Source organism: Hyperolius riggenbachi, chromosome 2 (genome assembly GCF_040937935.1).
Source record: "Hyperolius riggenbachi isolate aHypRig1 chromosome 2, aHypRig1.pri, whole genome shotgun sequence".
NCBI lineage: Eukaryota > Metazoa > Chordata > Amphibia > Anura > Hyperoliidae > Hyperolius > Hyperolius riggenbachi.
This window is the reverse complement of record NC_090647.1, coordinates 253,769,274-253,790,139: the sequence shown is the minus strand read 5'-3', so window position 1 is coordinate 253,790,139 and position 20,866 is coordinate 253,769,274. Positions and strand designations below refer to the sequence as shown.

Sequence of the window (20,866 nt, the reverse complement as noted above, 5' to 3'; positions counted from 1 at the left end):
TGTATTAAAACAGGTCCAATGGATATGGTCCCTTGCACAAAGGCTGTGCGTGTTGGAGGGGTGGGACTATTATACAATGCTATGGAATAACCATATACTTTCTGAGCTCATATATAGCTGGCCTCAGCTGGTTTCTGGAAGAGCTATGGAGTCATATTTTTGAAGATAAGTGTTTCTCTGCATCTACCAACCTTGAAAACCAGTTTCCCTCCTGGCTAATTCACTAGAGAGATATTTTCGGCTCCCTTGGTTCAATTTCTCACATTAGAAGTTCAAATTGTGGAGTCCCCAATAAACTACTTTTCCCAGGGTGATGGGTATGATAAGCAACTTATATGACTTCACTACAGCCTACAGCATCCTGCAAAGTGGCAAAGCTGCCCCTTACATGACTCCTTGATATCTGGATCAGGGGGAGATGAGGAGGCCCTGTGCCTCCAAATTATTGATTTCTACATGGTAAAATTGGGTGTCCTATCACCATAGATCCCAATATTTGTATTCTGACTGAGAGTAAAGTGAACTTGTCACATGTCAGATGCAGAGTACGTGATTAAAATCACATCAGATGTTCCTTTTAGAGAACACTAAATACCAAAATCATTAGTAGCTTCAGTGATATAAGGTGTTAAATATACATATTACAGCTCATTTTAAAAACAAGGAAGAGGAAGATCCGTACTTGTCTAGAGATCCAAGTCTTTGGATATGTCCAGAAATAAAGACTTGGATCTCTAGACAAGTGTGGATCTTCCTCTTCCTTGCATATATTTGGGGCCTGCTGACTTGGCCGAGCAATGTTGTAGGGGCAGGAGGGGTGTAGCGGTGCTCGCCTACTCTTTTTGCATTGTTCCTTTTTAAAACAGCTGCATTTGGTCCCGCCCTTCTCAAATCCCAAGCCTTCCTAATGACCTATTAATATGATTGATTACTACTAATCAGTGGCGAAGTATATATTCATAGCTGAATTTAAAGAGGAGCTGTTAGGTATAAGGTCTCAGAGAAAATAAACACATATATCAGTAGCTAAAGATTGGCTGTACTTACATTACATATGCATTTCACTGTCCACGTTTGGATTTCACAGAATTTTTATATAGTATATGCAGAGAATGATGCTCCTGACAGCCCATGGCAGGTTCCATGTTTGTGAAGCCAAATGTGTCGTCATGTCCTGCCTGCTTCTGATCACAGAGGAGCTAGTACAGAATAACACAGTGTGCAGTGAATATTAATGAGCCATGTGGCTAGGAACAATAGCGGACTCCTGCAGTGTACGCTGCCCCGGAGATTTATCTGTGCTGTGGCTGGACTGCGTTAGAAGCTGCTGAAACTTGATCCCGTCTTCTCCTTAGCAGCCGAGGGGAGGGCCCCAGAATGCTTTGCAGTATGGAATGCGGCTTGCGTCCTCCTTAGGAGCTTAGCTGTGCTGATAAGCACACATTAAATGTAAGAGAGATCTTTATCTTTAGTAATGTCTTTTTGGCTTCTGTCTAAACTGTTTAACACAGGAGAATAGAGGTTTAAATTAGCTTCTGCAGCCTGACAGTTACTCTTTAAGTTAATTTCAACAGCAAGTATCTCTGGAAAGACACATTTACCTGCCTATCAGGATTTGTTTAGCCTGACACCATAATTACCTGGTAGATGAGGGATGGTTCTGTGTTCTTTGTTAATTTGTCCAGACTCGATAGGGAACATCTCTTTAAGTGCCTTCTATAAATAAGTGATATAAAGGCAATAAGATTAGAACTACAGTGAACCTCAACAGCAGCTCTGAGATGACATTTGAGTAATAGACTATAGCAAACATCAGGTCATTTGTCCATCAGAAACACACACATACACACAAACACACGCTTTGTGAGGTATACCTTTGTGGCCACTAAGACTCCCACCATTATGCCACTGTAACACCACTTTTTTTAAGACCCACCAATTTCCTGGTATGCAGGTTCCATCAAAATTGTTTGGAAAACAGGGCTTCAACCTCCTGCTCTCACAGTTACTATTCACCTGTTCAGAGACTCCTCCTCAGGCTCTATACTGTCTCTTTAATTGACTGTAACCATAGTCATGTGCCATATGCTGCTACAGTCACATGACCATAATTGCTTTGAATGGAGAAGGAGAAGATGCAGTGACTGGAGAGGAGATGATACTCATCCTGACCTGCAGCACATTCCATCATGATCTCTGCAGGGGGAGAAGGTGCCCTGAATGAGTGCTATAATGGGGAGTACTGTAAAAGGATTAGTAAATGGAATCTTCAGTATAATGGGTACACTATAATGCTGGGAATACACGTTACGGTTTCGCGGAGAATCGTTCCGATAAATGCCTTTGATAGTTAAAATTCCGTCATGTCCGATTCTCCGCTCGATTCTTTTCCGCTCGATTTCTCATAGAAATGAATGGAAAAAAGATAATAAAAACGAGTGGAAGATAAGAGAATCGAGCAGAGAATCGAATGGTTAATAGATCGCGCGGAGAATTGACGGCAAAAAAAGTAACGTGTATTCCCAGCATAATAGAGGTACTACTATCATGGGTACTATAATGGAGTCACTATAATGAGACTTTATAATAGGGAGTACTGTAATAGGAGTGCTGCTATAAAATGTAACATTTTAAAATATATCTGCAAAGAACTCAATAAAACAAATGTTTGAATGAACGTCTGTGAATTTCAGCCATTTTCTCCATACAAAACAGATCTTGTTTGGTGACGGACAAACTCTTTAGAATGTCTTTATCTGAGCCATGATACACATTCACAAATGTGTAACTTGCATGCGTGATCAGGCTTTGCTGAATCCCTGTTTTTTAAATAAAACAGGGTCTCTTGCTCACAACTGAGTGTCATCCTACTGACTGATAACACCAGACTCTGATTTCACCTTCAAATTGTACGGAAATCTTAAAGAGAATCTGTACTTTAAAATTCTTACAATTAAAAGCATACCATTCTATTCATATGTTCTCCTGGGCCCTTCTGTGCTGTTTCTGCCACTCCCTGCTGCAATCCTGGCTTGTAATTGACAGTTTTAGGCAGTGTTTACAAACAAAAGACATGGCTGCTAACCAGCTTGTGATAGGCTGAGAGGAGCTCAGTCTGTGACTCACACAGAGCCTGCAGGGGGCGTGGAGAGGGTGTGTATAACTTCTATCCTATCACAAGCAGAGCAGTACATTCCTGCCTGAGCCCAACAAAGCTGACAAAGGAAAGAAGATTAGATTATATAGAGATAATACAGCCACTGTGCAACTAGGAAAGGCTGCAGTAAGACAGACCAAATTCGAACAGGTACAGGAACTTATAGGATAGAAGAAATAAGACTGAAAATTTTGTTACAGATCTCTTTAAGGACTCACTTAAACCACTCCCACTTACAGATTTGCTATTGTATTTTTTATTTCAATAAATACTTGAAGTAATATAATATTTTTGTTTAATTTGTTTAACTTGGGTTTCTTCAGACACTTTTAGGACTTGTTATAAAATCAGACCACATTCATATATAAAAAAAAAATAGAACATTTGAATGGGTTCAGAAATATTCAAGTACCACTGTAGTGGCATCTGGTTGTAAATGTGTATTAGGGGGTTACTTTAGAACAAGAACATTTTTACTTCACATCTTGAAAGCTGTTTACTTCAGATAGTGCCCACAGCCTGCATATTGAATATACTTACATGAAACTCATAAATTTCAGTGTATTTTCGGTACACAAGTTTTTCTGTAAGATCTTGCCATTTTACCATGAACATGTATACCTGGTACAGGAGAAAAAGTAATGAGTACAGATGTATACTGCAGTAATGGACTGGACTTGCATTATGAAAACAATATTGTACACAATTATTCAGCACATATCTGGGCAAAACACTAAACTGAGTTTAAGTGTGTAAGAGTGTGTTTGGGTGTATTTTTCTTTTTTGGCCACAAGATGGTTCCACACTTAGTTCCCCATAAGTCAGGAACTAATGAATTTATCTGTTTACTTTCACTTTGAAAATAAAAGCAGATGTCTTGCTGACATCAGCTTTTATTCATCACAGGCACGGTGATTGGGTTTGGGAACAGGCGTTTCCCATACCCCGATCACGAAACAGAAGGATTGCAGCGCAGGCAAACGGGAGCGATGCTACAATCGCGAACTGCAATGGTAAGTAAACAATACCCATATCTACGCCCCTAATCCACAACTGAAGTGTACAGGAGCATAGATATGCAAAGCAAAGGTACAGAAGTGGTTAAAAGCAAATATTTTGTAAGTTCTGTGACAGTTTAAGGAACTGACAAACATAAATCAAACCAAATCCTGTCTTTACAGAAATAAACATAATGACAATGCAATTATCATAGATGCTTTAACTTTAGTATCTGTAAATAGCTGACCTAGAATTAGGATAAAATATGGTTGCATCCCTGTTGCAGGTGTGTTCTTTTTGAGACAAAATGGCTAATTCCTATTATGGTTATCTCTTACCAGGACATACATTTTAATCATAACGAATATTATCGGTTTTAGACGGTGTCTGAAGACAAGATAAAAGTACTGCCGCAGCTGTTACATTCGTGTTAGATATAATACTATAATATGAAATCAAATTAATTGAAAATGTAATAAAAAAAAAAATCAGAAGCAGTACGACACCTGGCTTCATAACTTTCTACTGCATCGAGCATTACAGAGCTACTGGTGCAATCGATATTAAGTGGTGTCATCTGTTAAGCAGGAAAATATCTGCAGGTATGGCTAACATTTTGACTGTAGATTTATAGCTCAGACCAGGTCAAGACACTTTGTCAGACAGCTATGGTGAGCACTGTAAACACAGCGCAGGCGATGTGGGTGCAGCCAGCGCTACCATGGGCTGTAATAGGAAATACGGCTATAGCGACGCTGAGTGAGTAATTTGGGCACCGTCAAAAGACAGAGCACAAATTACTGCAGAAACACTATAATTCTGCTGCCAGCAATAGCTGGAAGCTGAATTACATCTTTCCCCCACTATCCATGGCGGCCTGGAGGCAGGGCCGGTTTAAGCAACAATGGGGCCCCAGGGCAAAATAAACCTGCCCCCCCCCCCCCCCAACAGATACCCCGGAACAAAAATCGGCATGAAGGGACCTTTTTTGCAGCTGGTATAGTCAGGGTGTGAAGCCCCAATCGGTCGAAGCTCCACATTCTGGCTACCCCAGCCTGCATGGGGGACAAGGGGTTAAAAAGTTTCAGGAGGGGGGACTCCACATAATTAAAAAAAAAAAATTCCCACACTCTAAACATAAAAAAAAATTGGGAAAATAGGAAAAAATGCCAGGGATCTTCATGCAGCCATATTGCGGCTGTATAGCGATCCCTGGCCAAAACGCTGTGGCTGCGTATGGACCCCCTGGAAACCCCATCAGGAAATGTATTGCTCTTTCTTTTGATGCATGTAAAATTACACTACCGTTAGGTTTGCTACTAAAAGTGACATTTACCGCATTTAAAAGTATACTTTTTTCCTTTGAAACTTTAAAATCGATTTTCTCAAAAACTATAAGGTCTTTTTGAAAAATTGTTTTGTTCCTCTTATTCCTAATGATCTCCTTAACATATCCTGCAAATTTAGGGTTTCTAGCATTTAAGGTGGATTTGCTATTAACCATTAAAGTCGGCAGGTTTTTAAATGTGTATTTTTTTTCCTTTGAAACTTTAAAATCGATTTTCTCAAAAACTATAAGGTCGATTTGAATTTTTTTTCTTCTTGTAGCCACTGGGGGCCCCTACAAGCTCTGGGACCCTGGGGCAATTGCCCCCTTTGCCTCTATGGTAGCGCCGGCCCTGCAAGGAGGGGGAATAGTAATTAATGTCTCCCGGTGGAAGATTCATAAGCACGCAGCTATGGTGTGGGGTTCTCTCTCTGTTGTACATTTATTCTATTACACAGGTTTGGCACAATGTAACCAATGAGTTTTTAATGTGGCCACATTTGTAACCTCCTACTTATTGCTGGTCTTCTCTGCTCCTCTCACTGTTCCCCTCTCCATAGTACAATGCTTAGTCCGTAACTGAGCTGAAAATAAATATACAATGGGCTCGATTCACAAAGCGGTGCTAACCCAGTTAGAGACTTTAGGCATGATAACCATTGCACCACTCTGGTGAAAGGCCAGTTTAGGCGTGATAAGTTTAGGCATGATAAGTTTAGATAAGTTTAGATCGCTTGCAAAGTCCCACACGCAAAGCAGCGCCATTAAACTTTATGCGAAGTGCACCAGACTTTGCTAGCGCAACACTTTTGATCAGCTGTGCACTGCGATGCTAACCCAGTTGGTGCCTAAACTTATCACACCTAAACTTATCACACCTAAACTTATCACACCTAAACTGAGTTTAGGCGTGATAAAGGGCTTTTCACCAGCGTGCTAACTGTTAGCACCGCTTTGTGAATCAGGCCCATTATGTACAGGGCTTTCTGTTCAAACGGAATTTTTAGATTTTGCCCAGCCATTATTTCATGTCTATACAGCTTAAGTACCCCTGAACTGGGGTTAAAACCGTAACTTAGCCCATTACCATTTAAATTGAACCTTAACTGAGTAAAAAAGAAAAAAAAAGGTTAAATTACCTGGTGCCTCTACTGGTCCTCTGCAGATGTCCCGTGCTCATGCCGGAGCAAACTGATCCTCCTGTCCCCCGCAACGACAAAGTGTCTGGCCCTGGCTAAGTGTGTCCTCACGTTCACACCACTGTCGCTGTCCTGCGCAGTAAGAGATGTTCTCGTACTGCACATGCGTAGGACGTCGACATGAGCGAGGACCCGCGGCCGGGGTCACACAGGTCCAGGACCCAGCAATTGAAAGGAAACTTTGTTGCTTGAGAGGGACAGGAGGATCGGTTTGTCCCGGTGCGGGCACAGGAAATCTGCAGGGGGCCAGTAGAAGCCCCTGTAAGTTAAACTCTCTTTTTTTTTAACTCAATTAAGGTTCCATTTAAGAAGTATCCTGGCAGTACTTATTGTCGTTGGGGTCCTGCCGTTACCAGTCCCTGGCCGTCTTCATATTCGACAAAATAGTCTAGTAGAATATGAAAACCAGGAAGCTCCCCTTTGTGACGGCTCGTGAATCAGAACTGCGCAGGTGCAAATTCCAAACCGCACGAGTACAGTGAAAGGAAGTGGCTTGTTCACACTTCAAAATAGCTCTACACCTCTCGGAGGTACTTCTGGGAGGCACTGGAACTACAGGGGCAGAGGACGAGGAACCCCAACGACAATGAGCAATGCCAGGACACGCCTAAAAAAGTAATGTAGCCCACCATGGGCTTCTTGTAATAGAGGTACCTGTTCAGGGGTACTTGAGTCTGCCATAGTCTTCCAAATATGGGTTAAAGTATCCAGAAGAACACATAGGTGTGTTTGCTAATGTAAGAGGTAATGTCACCCCAAAGCTGGAAAAAACAGCAGTAACTAATTAAATTAGAATTTTTATTAATCTTGATCACATTTGCATATTGTACAGTCCAAATGTAACATGTGTTTTCAGCTGCTCAATATAGACACTTTCAGCTAGCTTGAATGATGTTTTCACGTTTATTGTGTTTATTTGGCTGAAGGGACAGATCACAACCTGCTTCCCAGGTTAGAAGAAATGCCGGATTATTTTCCCCAAGATAGGTTTTCATTCCTTCCAAAAACCTTTGTGATAGGACAGCTGGCCATGGCCAATAGATCTGCCTCTGAATGTGTGTATCATGCCTGCTGGAAGGTATTTAGCAGACTCACTTCATTACCAGCAAATGTAAAGTATTCAGAAAAACACAGACACAAGAAGTAAGGTTCTCATTTACATTCTCCATACTGCCAATGCACTTGTAATGTGTACACTAGTAATTATAAACAAGCAATATACTGTATTCAGATAGGTTTGATGCAATTCTAAGTTATAACAAGGTTTTTATTTATCTTAGCAAAGAATTGGTATATACTTACATAGTGCTGACTGGGGATAAATCTTTTCTCAAAACCGAGCAGCTGAATATGCCTGATGAAGGGCTCGGCCATGATAAACGTATCTTCTACAGATATAATGCAGTAACACTGAATGCCACAAATGTCCTTGCTGCTCTAGATGTTTCAGACTGAAGCTTTAGCAACCCAAGTCCCAAGCAAATGTTGCTACACTCTTCTGTAGGAAGGGGTGGGAAGTGTAGTCCTGATGAAACACCCTGAGTGTTATGTAAATAACAGTATGGCTTCATAGAATGCAGTTCCCTCAACAGCTTTCTGAAATACAGCTTCCTCCTATCAAAAATGAGAAGCATTCTGTAGATTCATAGACTTTGAACTGGTATAGATAACAGAACAAACTCCCAGAGCCATAAAGTGCTACATTAACTCATCTAATTTGTTGTCTGTAACATAATATCTCCCTTCTGATTAGGGTGGCTACTTGCAGAACCCCAAAAAGGACATCACACCCTGAAAAGGAGGACATCGTACCGAGGAGTGGACAGTGGCGCACAATAGTTCATTACTACACCATGCAAGACACTAGATTATACAGATACTCATATGAACAGAATGTAAATAATCTATATTACAGTACCAGCTAAATAAAACAATACATTAGTAAAAATAGTTGTACTCACCAAACCGAGCTTCTACTTTCAATATTTCAATCCTTTCCTCGCTGCCTCTAACAGAATGGATCTCATCTTTTTTCTGGCTGGGGGAGGAGGGGGGTGGGGGGGTTGTGCCAGGAGGACTAGGGAAGGGAGCTGCTTGGGCTGGCCTGGCTATAGTATTGGCTAAGGCCTTTTAGTGGAACACTTACTGGTGTGCGTCTGCGGCTGGAGTGGACTGACAGTCAGTATATTTTTCGTGGCTGGCCTGGTGCTGGAGAGAATGGCTATTATTCATAAAGATATAAAAATATGCTGGGATGCGTTGTACCGCAACGCATCGAAGCGCAGCGTCGGGTGTGAAAGGTAAAATGAAAGTCTATGGACTTTCCTTTTACCTTGGTTAATGCAAAGTATAGACCTTGGCTATCATTCATAAAGCATTTCCGCATGTGGAAATGCTTAAAACAGCTGACTTTACCGACCACTCGGCAAAGTCAGCATTCATAAAGCCTCTTTCCGCATGGAAAAATGACACTACCGAGCAGAGTGATAAATCACCGCCTTGTGCGGTGATTATCGGTACAAATGTAGCAAAATGTTCATTCATGAAGATCACCGCAAGCGGTGTGAGGTCGGGAAGTACCGCTCCCTCTGATGTGGCGATACCAATGTAAGTGAATGGAGACACACAGACCTCCCAGGCAGCTACAGCAGAGCGGAACACGGAGAAATGTATCAACTCTGCAGCTTCCGTGTCTCCGCCTGCCTACCGCCAGCTTAGCTCGGGGAATCTCCGCATTGCTTCCGCACATGGATACATCTTTATGAATGCCCACCCAGAAGTCTAAAAATTCGCCAGCGGTGTTTTCCCGCACTAATTCTCTTTACCGACAGCCTGTTCATGAATGATAGCCAGTGTCACAGTGAGAGTGGTGCTGTGTGCACACTAGCTGTCTGTCTTGTCTCGCTCGGTGGTGGATGTCTGGGTGGCTTGCTGGCTTCGGGGCTGGCTCTGGCTGTGACCACGGGCGGCACTCACACTGCTGGCTCGCTCGCAGCATCGTCAGCTCCTCCCCCCGTCACCCGGGCCAAGCGTGAGGTGGGGCTGCCTGTTTCCCGCTCGCTCTGGGCACTTGCCACTCGCACAGCGTTCCACTGCAATCATGGACGCTGTGCGGCAGTGCGCCGACGTGTGACGTCACTGTTGGGAACAGATGAGGGAGAGGGAGATCGGGCCGGGGGACGACGACGGCCGCTTAAAATAAATTACCAGCGGTCCAAAAAGGAGGACTTCTGGCCGTTCGTCCTGGCCTTGTGCCCCCCCAACACACTATTTCTTCTATCTCCCTCCAGCTTGTGCCGACCCGTTTCCAAGGGGCCCATCTGCTATGGCCAATCTCCCAAACTGTACCACCAAGTGCCATGACTCCCCACCTATAAAAAGTGTAGCCACAACTACACCTACTCAGGAGGGGCACAATAAGGTTAAACAGGCACCCTGGTGTTATATAAAATCGTTTAGAAACAGTTTAAAAATGAAAATAGATTGAGGTAGCTTACCTCAGTAACGAAAAATCCTTGTATTGACAGAAGATTTTATTAGTAGCACAGGCAACGCATTTCACGGGTCTGAGCCCGCTTTCTCAGGCCAATGACAGTGCCAAACTAATAGGAAAGTTCAGCTAAGGTAGCCTCCCTTAGCTGAACTTTCCTATTAGTTTGGCACTGTCATTGGCCTGAGAAAGCGGGCTCAGACCCGTGAAACGCGTTAATAAAATTTTCTGTCAATACAAGGATTTTTCGTTACTGAGGTAACCTACCTCAATCTATTTTTAAACTGTTTTTAAACAATTTTATATAACACCAGGACGCCTCTTTAACCTTATTGTGCATCCCATACCCCCACACTTTCCTAGTCTGCGGGGTGGAGACAAAACACACGTGGTTTTTACCATGGTGGCAGCCTGTCCCCTTTTCTTCTCCAAGGAGAGCGACCACCTCCAGGTCCGCAGCGACCACCCCGAGTGGAGTCGGGTTTATTGTCTCCACCTGCTTCCTGTGGTCTGTTGCCCCTCTGCAACCCACCATTGTGAGTAGTTTTGTATTATATTTCACAATTACGTTTGTTTTCAACATATCGAACTATTGGTCTCCCGTTTTTGTCTCCTGTGCCTTTCTTCCAGAGGGTGCTCAGACACCCACACCAAACCATGCTCAGGATGGGGGCTATTGTATATTGGAGGGAGGGATGGATGGATGGAGGTTGATGCCCTAACTGCCTTTACTGCTTCACCTGTGGATTTGGGCTTTATTATTTCCATGTTGAAAAATAGGTTTTTCTATATTTTTATACATATTAAATATTAATTCATATTTTAAGAGTGTCACACCCTGGAAATATAACAGCACATAGGAGTGTCTGCTAAGCCCAGCTGAATAAACCATGCTACCTGATTGGTGTTTACATCAGATAAGGCCAGTCTGCAGCAAGTCTGTATTTCACTGTGGTTTCCTGATCTGCTGGGACAGTGAACAAGCCATCGAGGAATTCTTTACCAATTCTGTCGCTAGGTTTTATGAATTTTAAAGTATTAGCAATTACAAATCAGTACCGCTTTTACTGAATTATTATCTGTACTATATCTCACTTATCATATAAAAAACATTCTTCCACTCCTGGCCAAGGTCAGTGTTGCCTTTGCAGAAATCTGCCCCTGCTGGGTTCTACATAAAAATACTGAAACCACTGTTTTTTGGCATTAGCTGTAGACTCGCAACACTGTGTGATCATGCACAGCGATCAGGGCCCTTTTGGGTCTTAGCATTGATGGAGGGTGTGGAAATACCTAAGGGTACCTAATTCACGTTGCCACTGGTCTTAGCTAGTTTGCCATAAGGGGCAATGGTCTGCTGCTCCTAATGGGCAGCACACTGCTTTGCTGCAATTGACCACCAGGTCGCAATCCCAGTGGTTACCGCCACCAATGACAAGTAGAATGAGAGGGCAAGTCCTACAGTGTGGAGGGTGAAACCAGGATCTGGACAAAGGAAGACTAACTGTCATAATAATGTCAAAGTGCAGACTGAAGTAGGACTAAAAGTGGGCTGAACAGGAGTGACTGTGATTGGCTGGAGTCAAGTCTGGACTGACAGGGTGGCATGACAGGATCAAGGATGACATACGGCAGACAGGACTAATAGACTGGCAGGACAGGGAAAAGGATAGCAAGTTATGGACAGGATTGATGAGTTGTCAGAAAAAGGACAAGTTGCAGACTGTACTTATGGCTGGCAGGACAGAGATATGTAGAACAGGTTGTGGGTTGGACCCAACAGAGGAGTGTCAGGGAAGAGGACAGCACAGGATCCAAGTGTGTATAACAATGGGCCTAGGCGAACAATAGGTTGTTGAGACACTGTGAATCATTTTGGAGAAGAACCTACAAACAGAGCCGGATCATCAACAAGGCAACTTAGGCAGGTACCTGGTCTACTATGCTAGCCCCCATCAAATCTCACCAAAAAAGAGGGTGAGCCCAAACTTGTTGCTTGTCTAGGGCCTCATTTCACCTAAATCCATATCTGCCTACAAACAAAAAATAGTTTAAAAGAAAGTTAGTTTTACCTTGGGTTCCGTTTTGCTGGCCCTGGAGTTATTCTGTAATTCCAACGGCTGAAAGAGGGCTGCTTAAATTCACCTAGGAGTAAAGTAAAATCTTGAACGTGGGGAGCAGATAAGTCCGCCCGCTACAGTGGACTTTCTATACTGGGGCTCCACCTATATCTGGCTTCAGGCTACCTATAGGCTACCTATACTGGGCCACCACCTATACCTGGCTACCTATACTGGGCACCACCTATACTTGGCTACCTATACTGAGGTCACCACCTGTACCTGGCTACCTATACTGGGGCACCACCTATAGTTGGCTACTTATACTGGGGCACCTATAGCTTGCTACCTATAGTGGGGACACCTGTACCTGGCTAACCTATACTGGTGCACCACCCATACCATGCTACCTATACTGGGGGCAACTATACCAGGCTACCTATACCGGGGCACCACCTATAGTTGAATACCTATACTTTGGGCACCTGTATCTTGCTGGCCTATACTGGGGCACCAGCTATACCAGGCTACCTATACTGGGGGCATCTACACCAGGCTACCTTTACTGGGGCACCACCTACAGCTGGCTACTTATACTGGGAGAACCTATACCTGGCTACCTATACTCGGGGCACCTATGCCTGGATACCTATACTGGGGGCACCTATACCTGGCTAGGGCAGGGGGATGAGCTGAGACAGAAGGGGGACAAGTGGTAACACAGGGGGATAAAAGAGGCACAGGGGGAACAGAGGCGGACAAAAGAGGCACAGGGAGAAAAGAGCTGAGACGGGAACCTGAGGTCACACAAAGAACAGACCTACAAGTCACTATCTCATTTGTTAACTGGGGACTACCTGTATTTTGCTAGTATTTGGCTCCACCCACAACATGCCATGGTCACACCCACTTTTTGCCACATCACGCTGTGCATGCCGCTTTCTTCAGTGTTGGAGCCATGCACATTTTTCGCTGCAGCGCACTTCGCCCACGGACACGGGGGTGGGGTGGTTAGTGGGCAGGCACAGCAACCAGTGGGTGGGCCCTGGGAGGGGGGGGGGCAAGCCTGATGTGTGAGGGGCCCCAAAATGTCTAATGGCGGCCCTGATCTGATGTATTTACCTATCTCTTAAACAGTTGCTTCAATGTGCAGTGCACCTTACCTGAACACATGCTTTCCTCATGCAAACCTGCCCGTTAACAGTTACTCCACTGAAAAGTATTGCTTTGGTTACAGGTGGAGTCACTTCCTGCCTTCTTACAACTCTAATATGTGGCAAAATTTCTGTGCTATAGCTCTGTTTCACTTCTGCTACAGGAGGGAAATTACATGTCTTCTCTTTGCTGCTCTTATATTTATATGTCATATGTGTATACTGTAATACTGTATACCCGGGAAGTGAAATACAGACATCATAATGCCCTCATGATATTTAAATAAAAATGTTTTGCTGCGTCAACCATAGAAAATTCAGTCCGCCTTGACTAGTTAATACTCTCTCTGCCTAGCCGACACTAAGCTCAGCAACTGTTCAATGTGGATTCTGTTTGCACTGCCTAATACGGAAACAGGGCTCTTTCAGACAGATAGCAACATGCTGCATTTAACATTCTGTTCAGCACATTGCGGTGGCTCTGTAGAGCAACAGAATGGCAGCATTTGTAACAACACGCATGTCAGCAATTGACACATGCAGCGGTTACTGTCCTGTAAACAAATGCTGCATGTCATGTCTAGCAGGCGTCTGGCTGGCGTCCTCACAGATGTACATGTATGGGAATGACGGCACATGCTGGACTTTCCCCTTTCAATCATAACAATAGTTTTCTTAGCCTTTGTGTAATTTTTTTATTTTTATTAGTTGTACTCCAGACCCTAAAAATAAAGGCATTTGATGCATGCATGATGCACCTACTTCCAGGAGTCTTTCTCCATGTTAATGTGCACTCCTTTGTTGGTAACATGATATTCTGCAGTCACCAACCCTCCACCATCTGAACACGTGGCAGATACTCCCACTCTTACCCACTGCACTGAGGTTACACACTGGAGATCAGAGGATGTGCCATTGCTACAAATGGTCAATGGGAGGCAAATAATTCTGACTTGCATGTAAATTATATGCAGCTTGGAAGTGGGCCAATCAAATGCACTTCCTGTAGAATTTGTCTGGTCCAAATACAAACTGCCTGCAATTCACATTAAAATTGCTTGTAAGCCGTAAATATTAGCATCTCATTCACCATCTTTAGTCATTAGCCAGAAGTCATCTTTCATTGCTTTCTTCCCCTTTGCCTCCATTCACATGTAGCAATTTTGTTCCATTGTGCAGTCGAGTTATAATACAATGCACTGCTGCATTCATTCTGGCCCATGCCATGATCTGGAAGACTCCTTTGCTGCTAGGCAAGAGACCAGGAATCACCTCCAGAACACTGCCCTGAATAGGAACTGAGACTCAGAGCACCACTGTTGGACAATGGAGGAAAGACTCATAATGGATTATTACAGTAGCAATATTTTCTGGAAACCATTACATGCATCTGATTAACCATATTTATTACAAGGACTTTTATCATGACACCACTTCCTTTTTACGTTTCAGAAAGGAGAAGTGTATTTGGTGTTTCAGAGTGCATTGGTGGCTTACAAAGCTTTCTTAATCCAATTTACTCAACCTACACAATCCAGCCAAGCGTGTCATAACCGTCATGAGGCACAGAAGGAAAGATTAAGCACGTAGGCATTTAACTGTGAGACTTCTACTATAATCTGTAAAATACATAGAGAGAATGATGAGTCATATACCTTAACCAGCTTTGCTAATTCTAACAGAAGTCTATCTGAATTGCATTATTTTTACGCATAAATGAAAAAAAAAACTATTAACGAGATTGTATAGACAATAACCATTACTGAGCAATTGATGATGTTTAACCATTTCTGTACCAGCAGCCTCTGTCGCCTTACGGACCAGAGGCTGCTAGTACAGTAAAATGCTGCGTCCTGATGAATAGCAGCAATAACCTGCCACTTACGCCGTTCTGTCCTCGCTGCATGCCCCTTTAGCTGCCATCCTTATGACAGCAGAGCGCTGTGCACTGGTCAGGAGCTGCTTTCATTGGCTCCTGACCCTGTCAATCAATGCAAGCCGACAGGGCCGGGAGCCAATGAAAACGGCTCCTGACCGGCTCACAGAGCTCTGCCGTCATAGAGACGCAGGGCAAGTGTATTGAGGCGTATAGAAAACAGTGATCATTCTTAAATCGTGCCACCGTGCTATCTCCCGCTCGCTCATTTCCACTGCTTACGCTGCTGATTGTTAGAGTAATGAATGGGAACTTTGTTCCCATTCATTCATCTCCCCTCTAGGCCATCGTGATACAGGCATCAATGAAATGCCTGCGTCACTTCCTTAGCAACAATATAACACATTGCTTCCTATTAAGCATACTTATTGTACTGCACAAGGTCATCTGGTGGCCAAATTGTAAAATTACACTTATAGGCATTGGGGAATAATTTTTTTTTAATATGTATGTCGAAAGGGTATATTATTATTAAATGATGGGCTAGAAATTAGTGATGGATGTAAAACTGAAAAAATGCTACTTTATTGCCAAATAAAATATTGTCACCATACATTATACTAGAGATATAATTTTAACGTTGCAATAACTGTGACAAATGGGCAAATAAAATGTGTGGATTTTAATTACAGTAGCATGTATTATTTTAAAACTATAAATGCCGAATTCTGAGAAATACTGATTTTTTCCATGTTTTTCTTACTATTCCCGTTAAAATGATTTTAGAATAAAATAATTCTTAGCATAATGTGCCACCCGAAGAAAGCCTAATTGGTGGCGAAAAAAAAACATGGTATAGATCATTTTGTTGTGATAAGTAGTGATAAAGTTATTGGAGAATGAACAGGAGAAGCGCTGAAATGTGAAAATTCCTCTCGTCTATAAGGTGAAAAATATCTGTGGGTTGGAACGGTTAACTGACCCCCCCCCCCCCCCACACCCAAAAAAAAGAAAAAGGAGTGAGTGCGGCAAGCTATGCATGCCATGGCGATAAATAGGTGCAGCCTGGAAACTGCTCTGGTTAGGCGTAGGTTAACCTGCTGGGCGTTTCAATTCCCGCGTCCGCGGGAGTTTTTTTTTCGCCCGATTTTTTTTTTTTATCATGTAGCTAGCCTAGTGCTAGCTACATCATTGTCTTCTTTCTGCTGCCTCCCTCCCACCCTTCCGATCGCCGCCGGCGATCACGCCCATAAGGAAATCCCATTCTGAACGGGATTTCCTTTAGGGCTTCCCCCGGAGTGACGTCATCAACATCACAGGGACTCCCGATCCACCCCAAAGCGCAGCCTGGCGCCGATTGGCCAGGCTGCGCACGGGGTGTGCGGGGGCCCTCTTTCGGGACGGGTAGCGGCGGCGATCAAGGCAAACACGCAGCTAGCAAAGTGCTAGATGCGGGTTTGAAAAAAAAATTATCAAAATCGGCCCAGCGGGGCCTGAGCGGTGCCCTCTAGCGTCTCTGGACGAGCTCACCTCGTCCGGAACGTTAGGGAGGTTAAGGTGGGGGTGGGCTGGTAGTGTTAGGTACACGTGGGAAGTGTGTTATTGTTAGGCATAGGAGGGGGAGGGTAGTGTTAGGTGTAGGTATAGGGGGGATTAGTGTAAGGCATAGGTGAGGGGGGAAGATAGTGTAAGGCATGGGTAAGGGGGGAGGATAGTGTTAGGTGTAGGTAAGAGGGGGGATAGGGTTAGGTGTAGGTATAGGGTAGTGTTTGGCGTAGGTATGAAGGAGGTATGTGGTGGTGGGGGAGGGGTGTTAGTGTTAGGTATAGGTGGTGGGATTTAGTGTTAGGTGTATGTATGGGGGGAGGTAAGTGGCAGGCATAGGTAGCGGAGACCCATAGAGGTTAGTGCTAGGTGTATGTGAAGGTGGGCAGAGTCTAAGGCCTAAGTGGGATACCCTGCCCACGATACATGTGGAGCCTGTCATAGGGGTTTCTCACCTCCCTTTTCCTTCCTTGCTCTGCGGACCTCTAAACTCAGTATCCTGTGCCCGGTGTAATATCTCCTTGCACATTAGTTTGCACCTTATTGTATGCCGTTCCATTATTTTCAGCACTAGTAGCACTTTATGGTTTTTTGAGATTTTTAGATGTTCATGTCATTTAAATGTTTCATATGCACTTTATTTACTATGTTTGCCTTCAATAGATAATCATATGATTATATGTTCCATAGCACTAATGAAAGCACTTTCTTGAACCCAGATTCAGTACTAGAAGGGGGAGGGGGGGGGGGGGGAGGGAACAATATTGAACCTATCCAAAGTACACCTTTAGATTGTAAGCTCGCAAGGGCAGGGCTCTCTCCCCCTTATGCCTTGAAAATGAATATACATTTTATTTATCATGTTACTTTTATCACTTTCATTACCAATTCTGTATAATTTTTGTATTTTGTCTCTAATTATGTATCTTGTATATTGGTGTACACTATTGTCTGTATTATGTTTATTTCTTACTTTGTACAGCACCATGGAATATGTTGGCGCTTTATAAATCAATAATAATAATTATTATTATTATATAGTGGTGCTTACTATATATTAAGTTAAACAAATAATATATGATTTGATTTATATGTGTGACCTAATAAATATTGTTATACCTTCATACTACAGGCGGTGCTGATGAGCCGTTCTTTTCTCTTTTTTGAATGCACACTTCAAACAGAGGCGAGCAATACAGGCAGGGACCTGCAGTAACGGATCTAACACGGGCTGAACCAATTGCACTATCTACTCTATGCAACATGGAGGCCTCTTCGCGCAGCCCCTGCTACCACATTACTTTATGAAACTGAAACTGCAGGTCTAGGCATTTACTATGCCTTTAAATCTGCTAACTGGCTTTACCCAGCAAACCAGTTAATGCCATTTCACATTGCATGGATGAAAAACTGATCCGTGGAAAAACAGATCAGTTTTTAAAAGGCATCAATTTTTCATCCGCAACCCTCCGTTCTGTTAGTGTGTGGTCAATGCGAAGTAAGTCAGGGACTCTCTGTATTCGGTATAGAAGACACAGGAACTTTTTCTCCTCATTTTTTGGAGAGAAAAAGTGCATCACTTATGCCGAAAAATACGGTACCTTTTCTCCTGAGTTTTCTTCCAGGGGATATTTTTTTATCTCGTCTACAAAATAAGTGTTTAGCACCTACCAATTGAAAAACATTTTAATTTGTTCTATGTTTGTTGTCTATAAGAAAAAGCTGTATTCTTTTTCTTAAATAATAATAATTAAAAAAAAGTAAAATCTTAAAACATAATATTAAAATTTTGGGAAAGAAGTAATCGAACTTATTTTGAGTATTTCCTTGTAGGTTATTGGTTTAAAAGTCATTTTATTGATGCTTGAAAATATCTCTTACCCTGTATGGGCTTCTGAAGACTTAAAATTTGTTGCTAATAGACACTAGGCTCTCATTTTCAGATTTGGACTGTATCCTCTGGATCCTAACGAAGCTTCCCCCATCCTCCTCCGTCCCTCAGTTGCAGTGCCTGGACCCCCCGAATAGCGGTGAGGTAAATATTTACCTACCGTGATCCTGCGCAGGTGCACTAGCCACTTTTCATTCAGGTCTAAAGCGGAGATAGCCGAACCCGATCGATCTGCTCTACTGCTCAGGCACGAGTCCTTTGTACCTGCGCTGTGGAGCGGATCAGATCGGGTTCAGCTATTTCCGCCTTAACGCGAATGAAGAGCCGCTAGTGTGCCTGCACAGGAGCGCGGTAGGCAAATATTGCCCGTGCCTGCCCCCTCTTGTAAAGCCTTGTCGACGGCCTTTCGGGGGAGCCAGTGCTAGATTCCCCGAAGCTACAGGGGAGGGGTAAGCCTCAATGGGACCCATTGAGGCTTCCCCCCTCCCGAGGTAAGTATCCCCCAGAGGCTTTTTTTATTGCAGTCTCTGTAAGGTTATTCTTTTAATCTTTTTTTTCTTTTGCCTGTAACCTGCTGACCATCTACACCTGATACATATATAGAGCACCATTTAAACCATGCCTAAACAAACAAACAAACTTGAACTGTAAAAAAAGCTGTTGAGTTAGGCCTCTTTCACACAGGAGGATGAATTCCTGACTGCTGCCAATGAACACCTTTTATGTAGCTGAATGGCAGGGTCTATAACTTTATGTGTCATTGCTTGACACGCTGTGGAGGTGTTACCCTGCAGTAAATAAATCGACAGGTTGTATCTGAGCATGGCCACAGTTGCGCTCAGATGTGAGTTAATGGGGGGCATCTCTCCACTGCACGTACTGAGCGCTTGCAAGGGCCCGACCAGTGCACTGAAAAAGTTGACAGGGGGTAAATTCACCACCTTCAGTCTCCCATGAGAGAGGCCTTAAACACTGAAATACATAGTTGAGTGCAAGATTTTCCAGAAAATGCTCAGATTGCCGCATGTGTGGTCTGTATTATGGCTTATGTCAATACTGTTACTCCCACCTGTTCTGGCCTGACATACTCGTAAAGCAGGGATCAGCTGTGCCGATCATCTGTTTAGTGCAATCTAAGCCAAAAGAATAGGAGGATTGCTATCTTTGTTCACTTTTAAAAATACTACTTGCCTGGCACACTGACATTTTGCCTTCAGTAGCAGCTCATTGTTTACCAGGTACATGCATTCAGCCGGAATCTGCACATCAACTAACAGAGGAAATTATTGAAAAGGAAGCCAGTAATGGAATTTTCCATATTCTCCTCATTTTAGGTTTCTTTTAAGACTAGCACAGACATCAGTTATTTATCAGAAGTGCAAAGCTTGATTTAACCAATATCTTTCTCACTGACTAGAAAAGCCTGCACAGACATACATGAGTGAATTAAGAACGCATGCATTTCAAAAGCAGAAAAAAAGTGGGACAGGAGTGTAAGATTTCCATATATGTGCAGAGTAATCTCTACAGAACAGGCAACTCCTTTACAGAATCTGCTTGAAAAAATACAAAAACAAAACAATATTGTTTACATATGCTACATAGGACATAAAGCATGATTTGTGTACACTGCAGGGATCAGGACTGGATTACTAGAGTGACAGTTCAGGGCCCAGTGCAGGGTGCAGCACAGATATGCGTCACTAAATAACAGGCTAGCGATTCACTCTGTTGCTATGGAGGGGATAGTAGAAAGACAACAGCGTAGTAGATGATGGAGCAGCATCTGGGGATGGGGTAAGGAGGAGGACAGTGCTGTTGGGCATTGCTCAGACACTGTTGTCACTTAAGATGCAGTGTGCTGGATCTTTAGGCGATGTCAGAGGACACATGTAAACATGCTAGATTCTCAGGCAATACTCAGATTTACTTACCTGGTGCTTCTTTAGCCTCTGGAAGCCTATGTGTCCCTCGCCGTAGCTCCAGTCTCAGGCAGTGTCCCGGGGTCCTCTCTGTAGCTGCAGCAAGGGACACATAAGATTCCAGGGGCTGCAGGAAGTCCCAGGTAAGTAGATCGGATTTGTTTAAAAATGTCAATGTCTGCCTTGGACGTGTGTCATCTAGTATGTGTATCTAGCATTAGTTCAAAGAAATACGAACATCACAGC

General features: G+C 43.4%; 1 protein-coding gene across 2 annotated transcripts in view; it reads right to left on the bottom strand.

The window, feature by feature from the left end:
• Positions 1–8,249, bottom strand: part of NCF1 (neutrophil cytosolic factor 1) — a 30,749-nt gene extending 22,500 nt beyond the window's left edge. For both annotated transcript variants that reach the window (XM_068268541.1, XM_068268542.1), the window contains exons 1-3: positions 7,985–8,249; positions 3,698–3,778; positions 1,641–1,716 (exon numbers count right to left, since the gene is read on the bottom strand). In XM_068268541.1, coding sequence (XP_068124642.1) covers positions 1,641–1,716; positions 3,698–3,778; positions 7,985–8,056 — 229 coding nt within the window. In that variant the 5' untranslated portion in view covers positions 8,057–8,249. The remainder of the gene's footprint in view (positions 1–1,640; positions 1,717–3,697; positions 3,779–7,984) is intronic.
• Between the last annotated feature and the right edge of the window lie 12,617 nt (positions 8,250–20,866).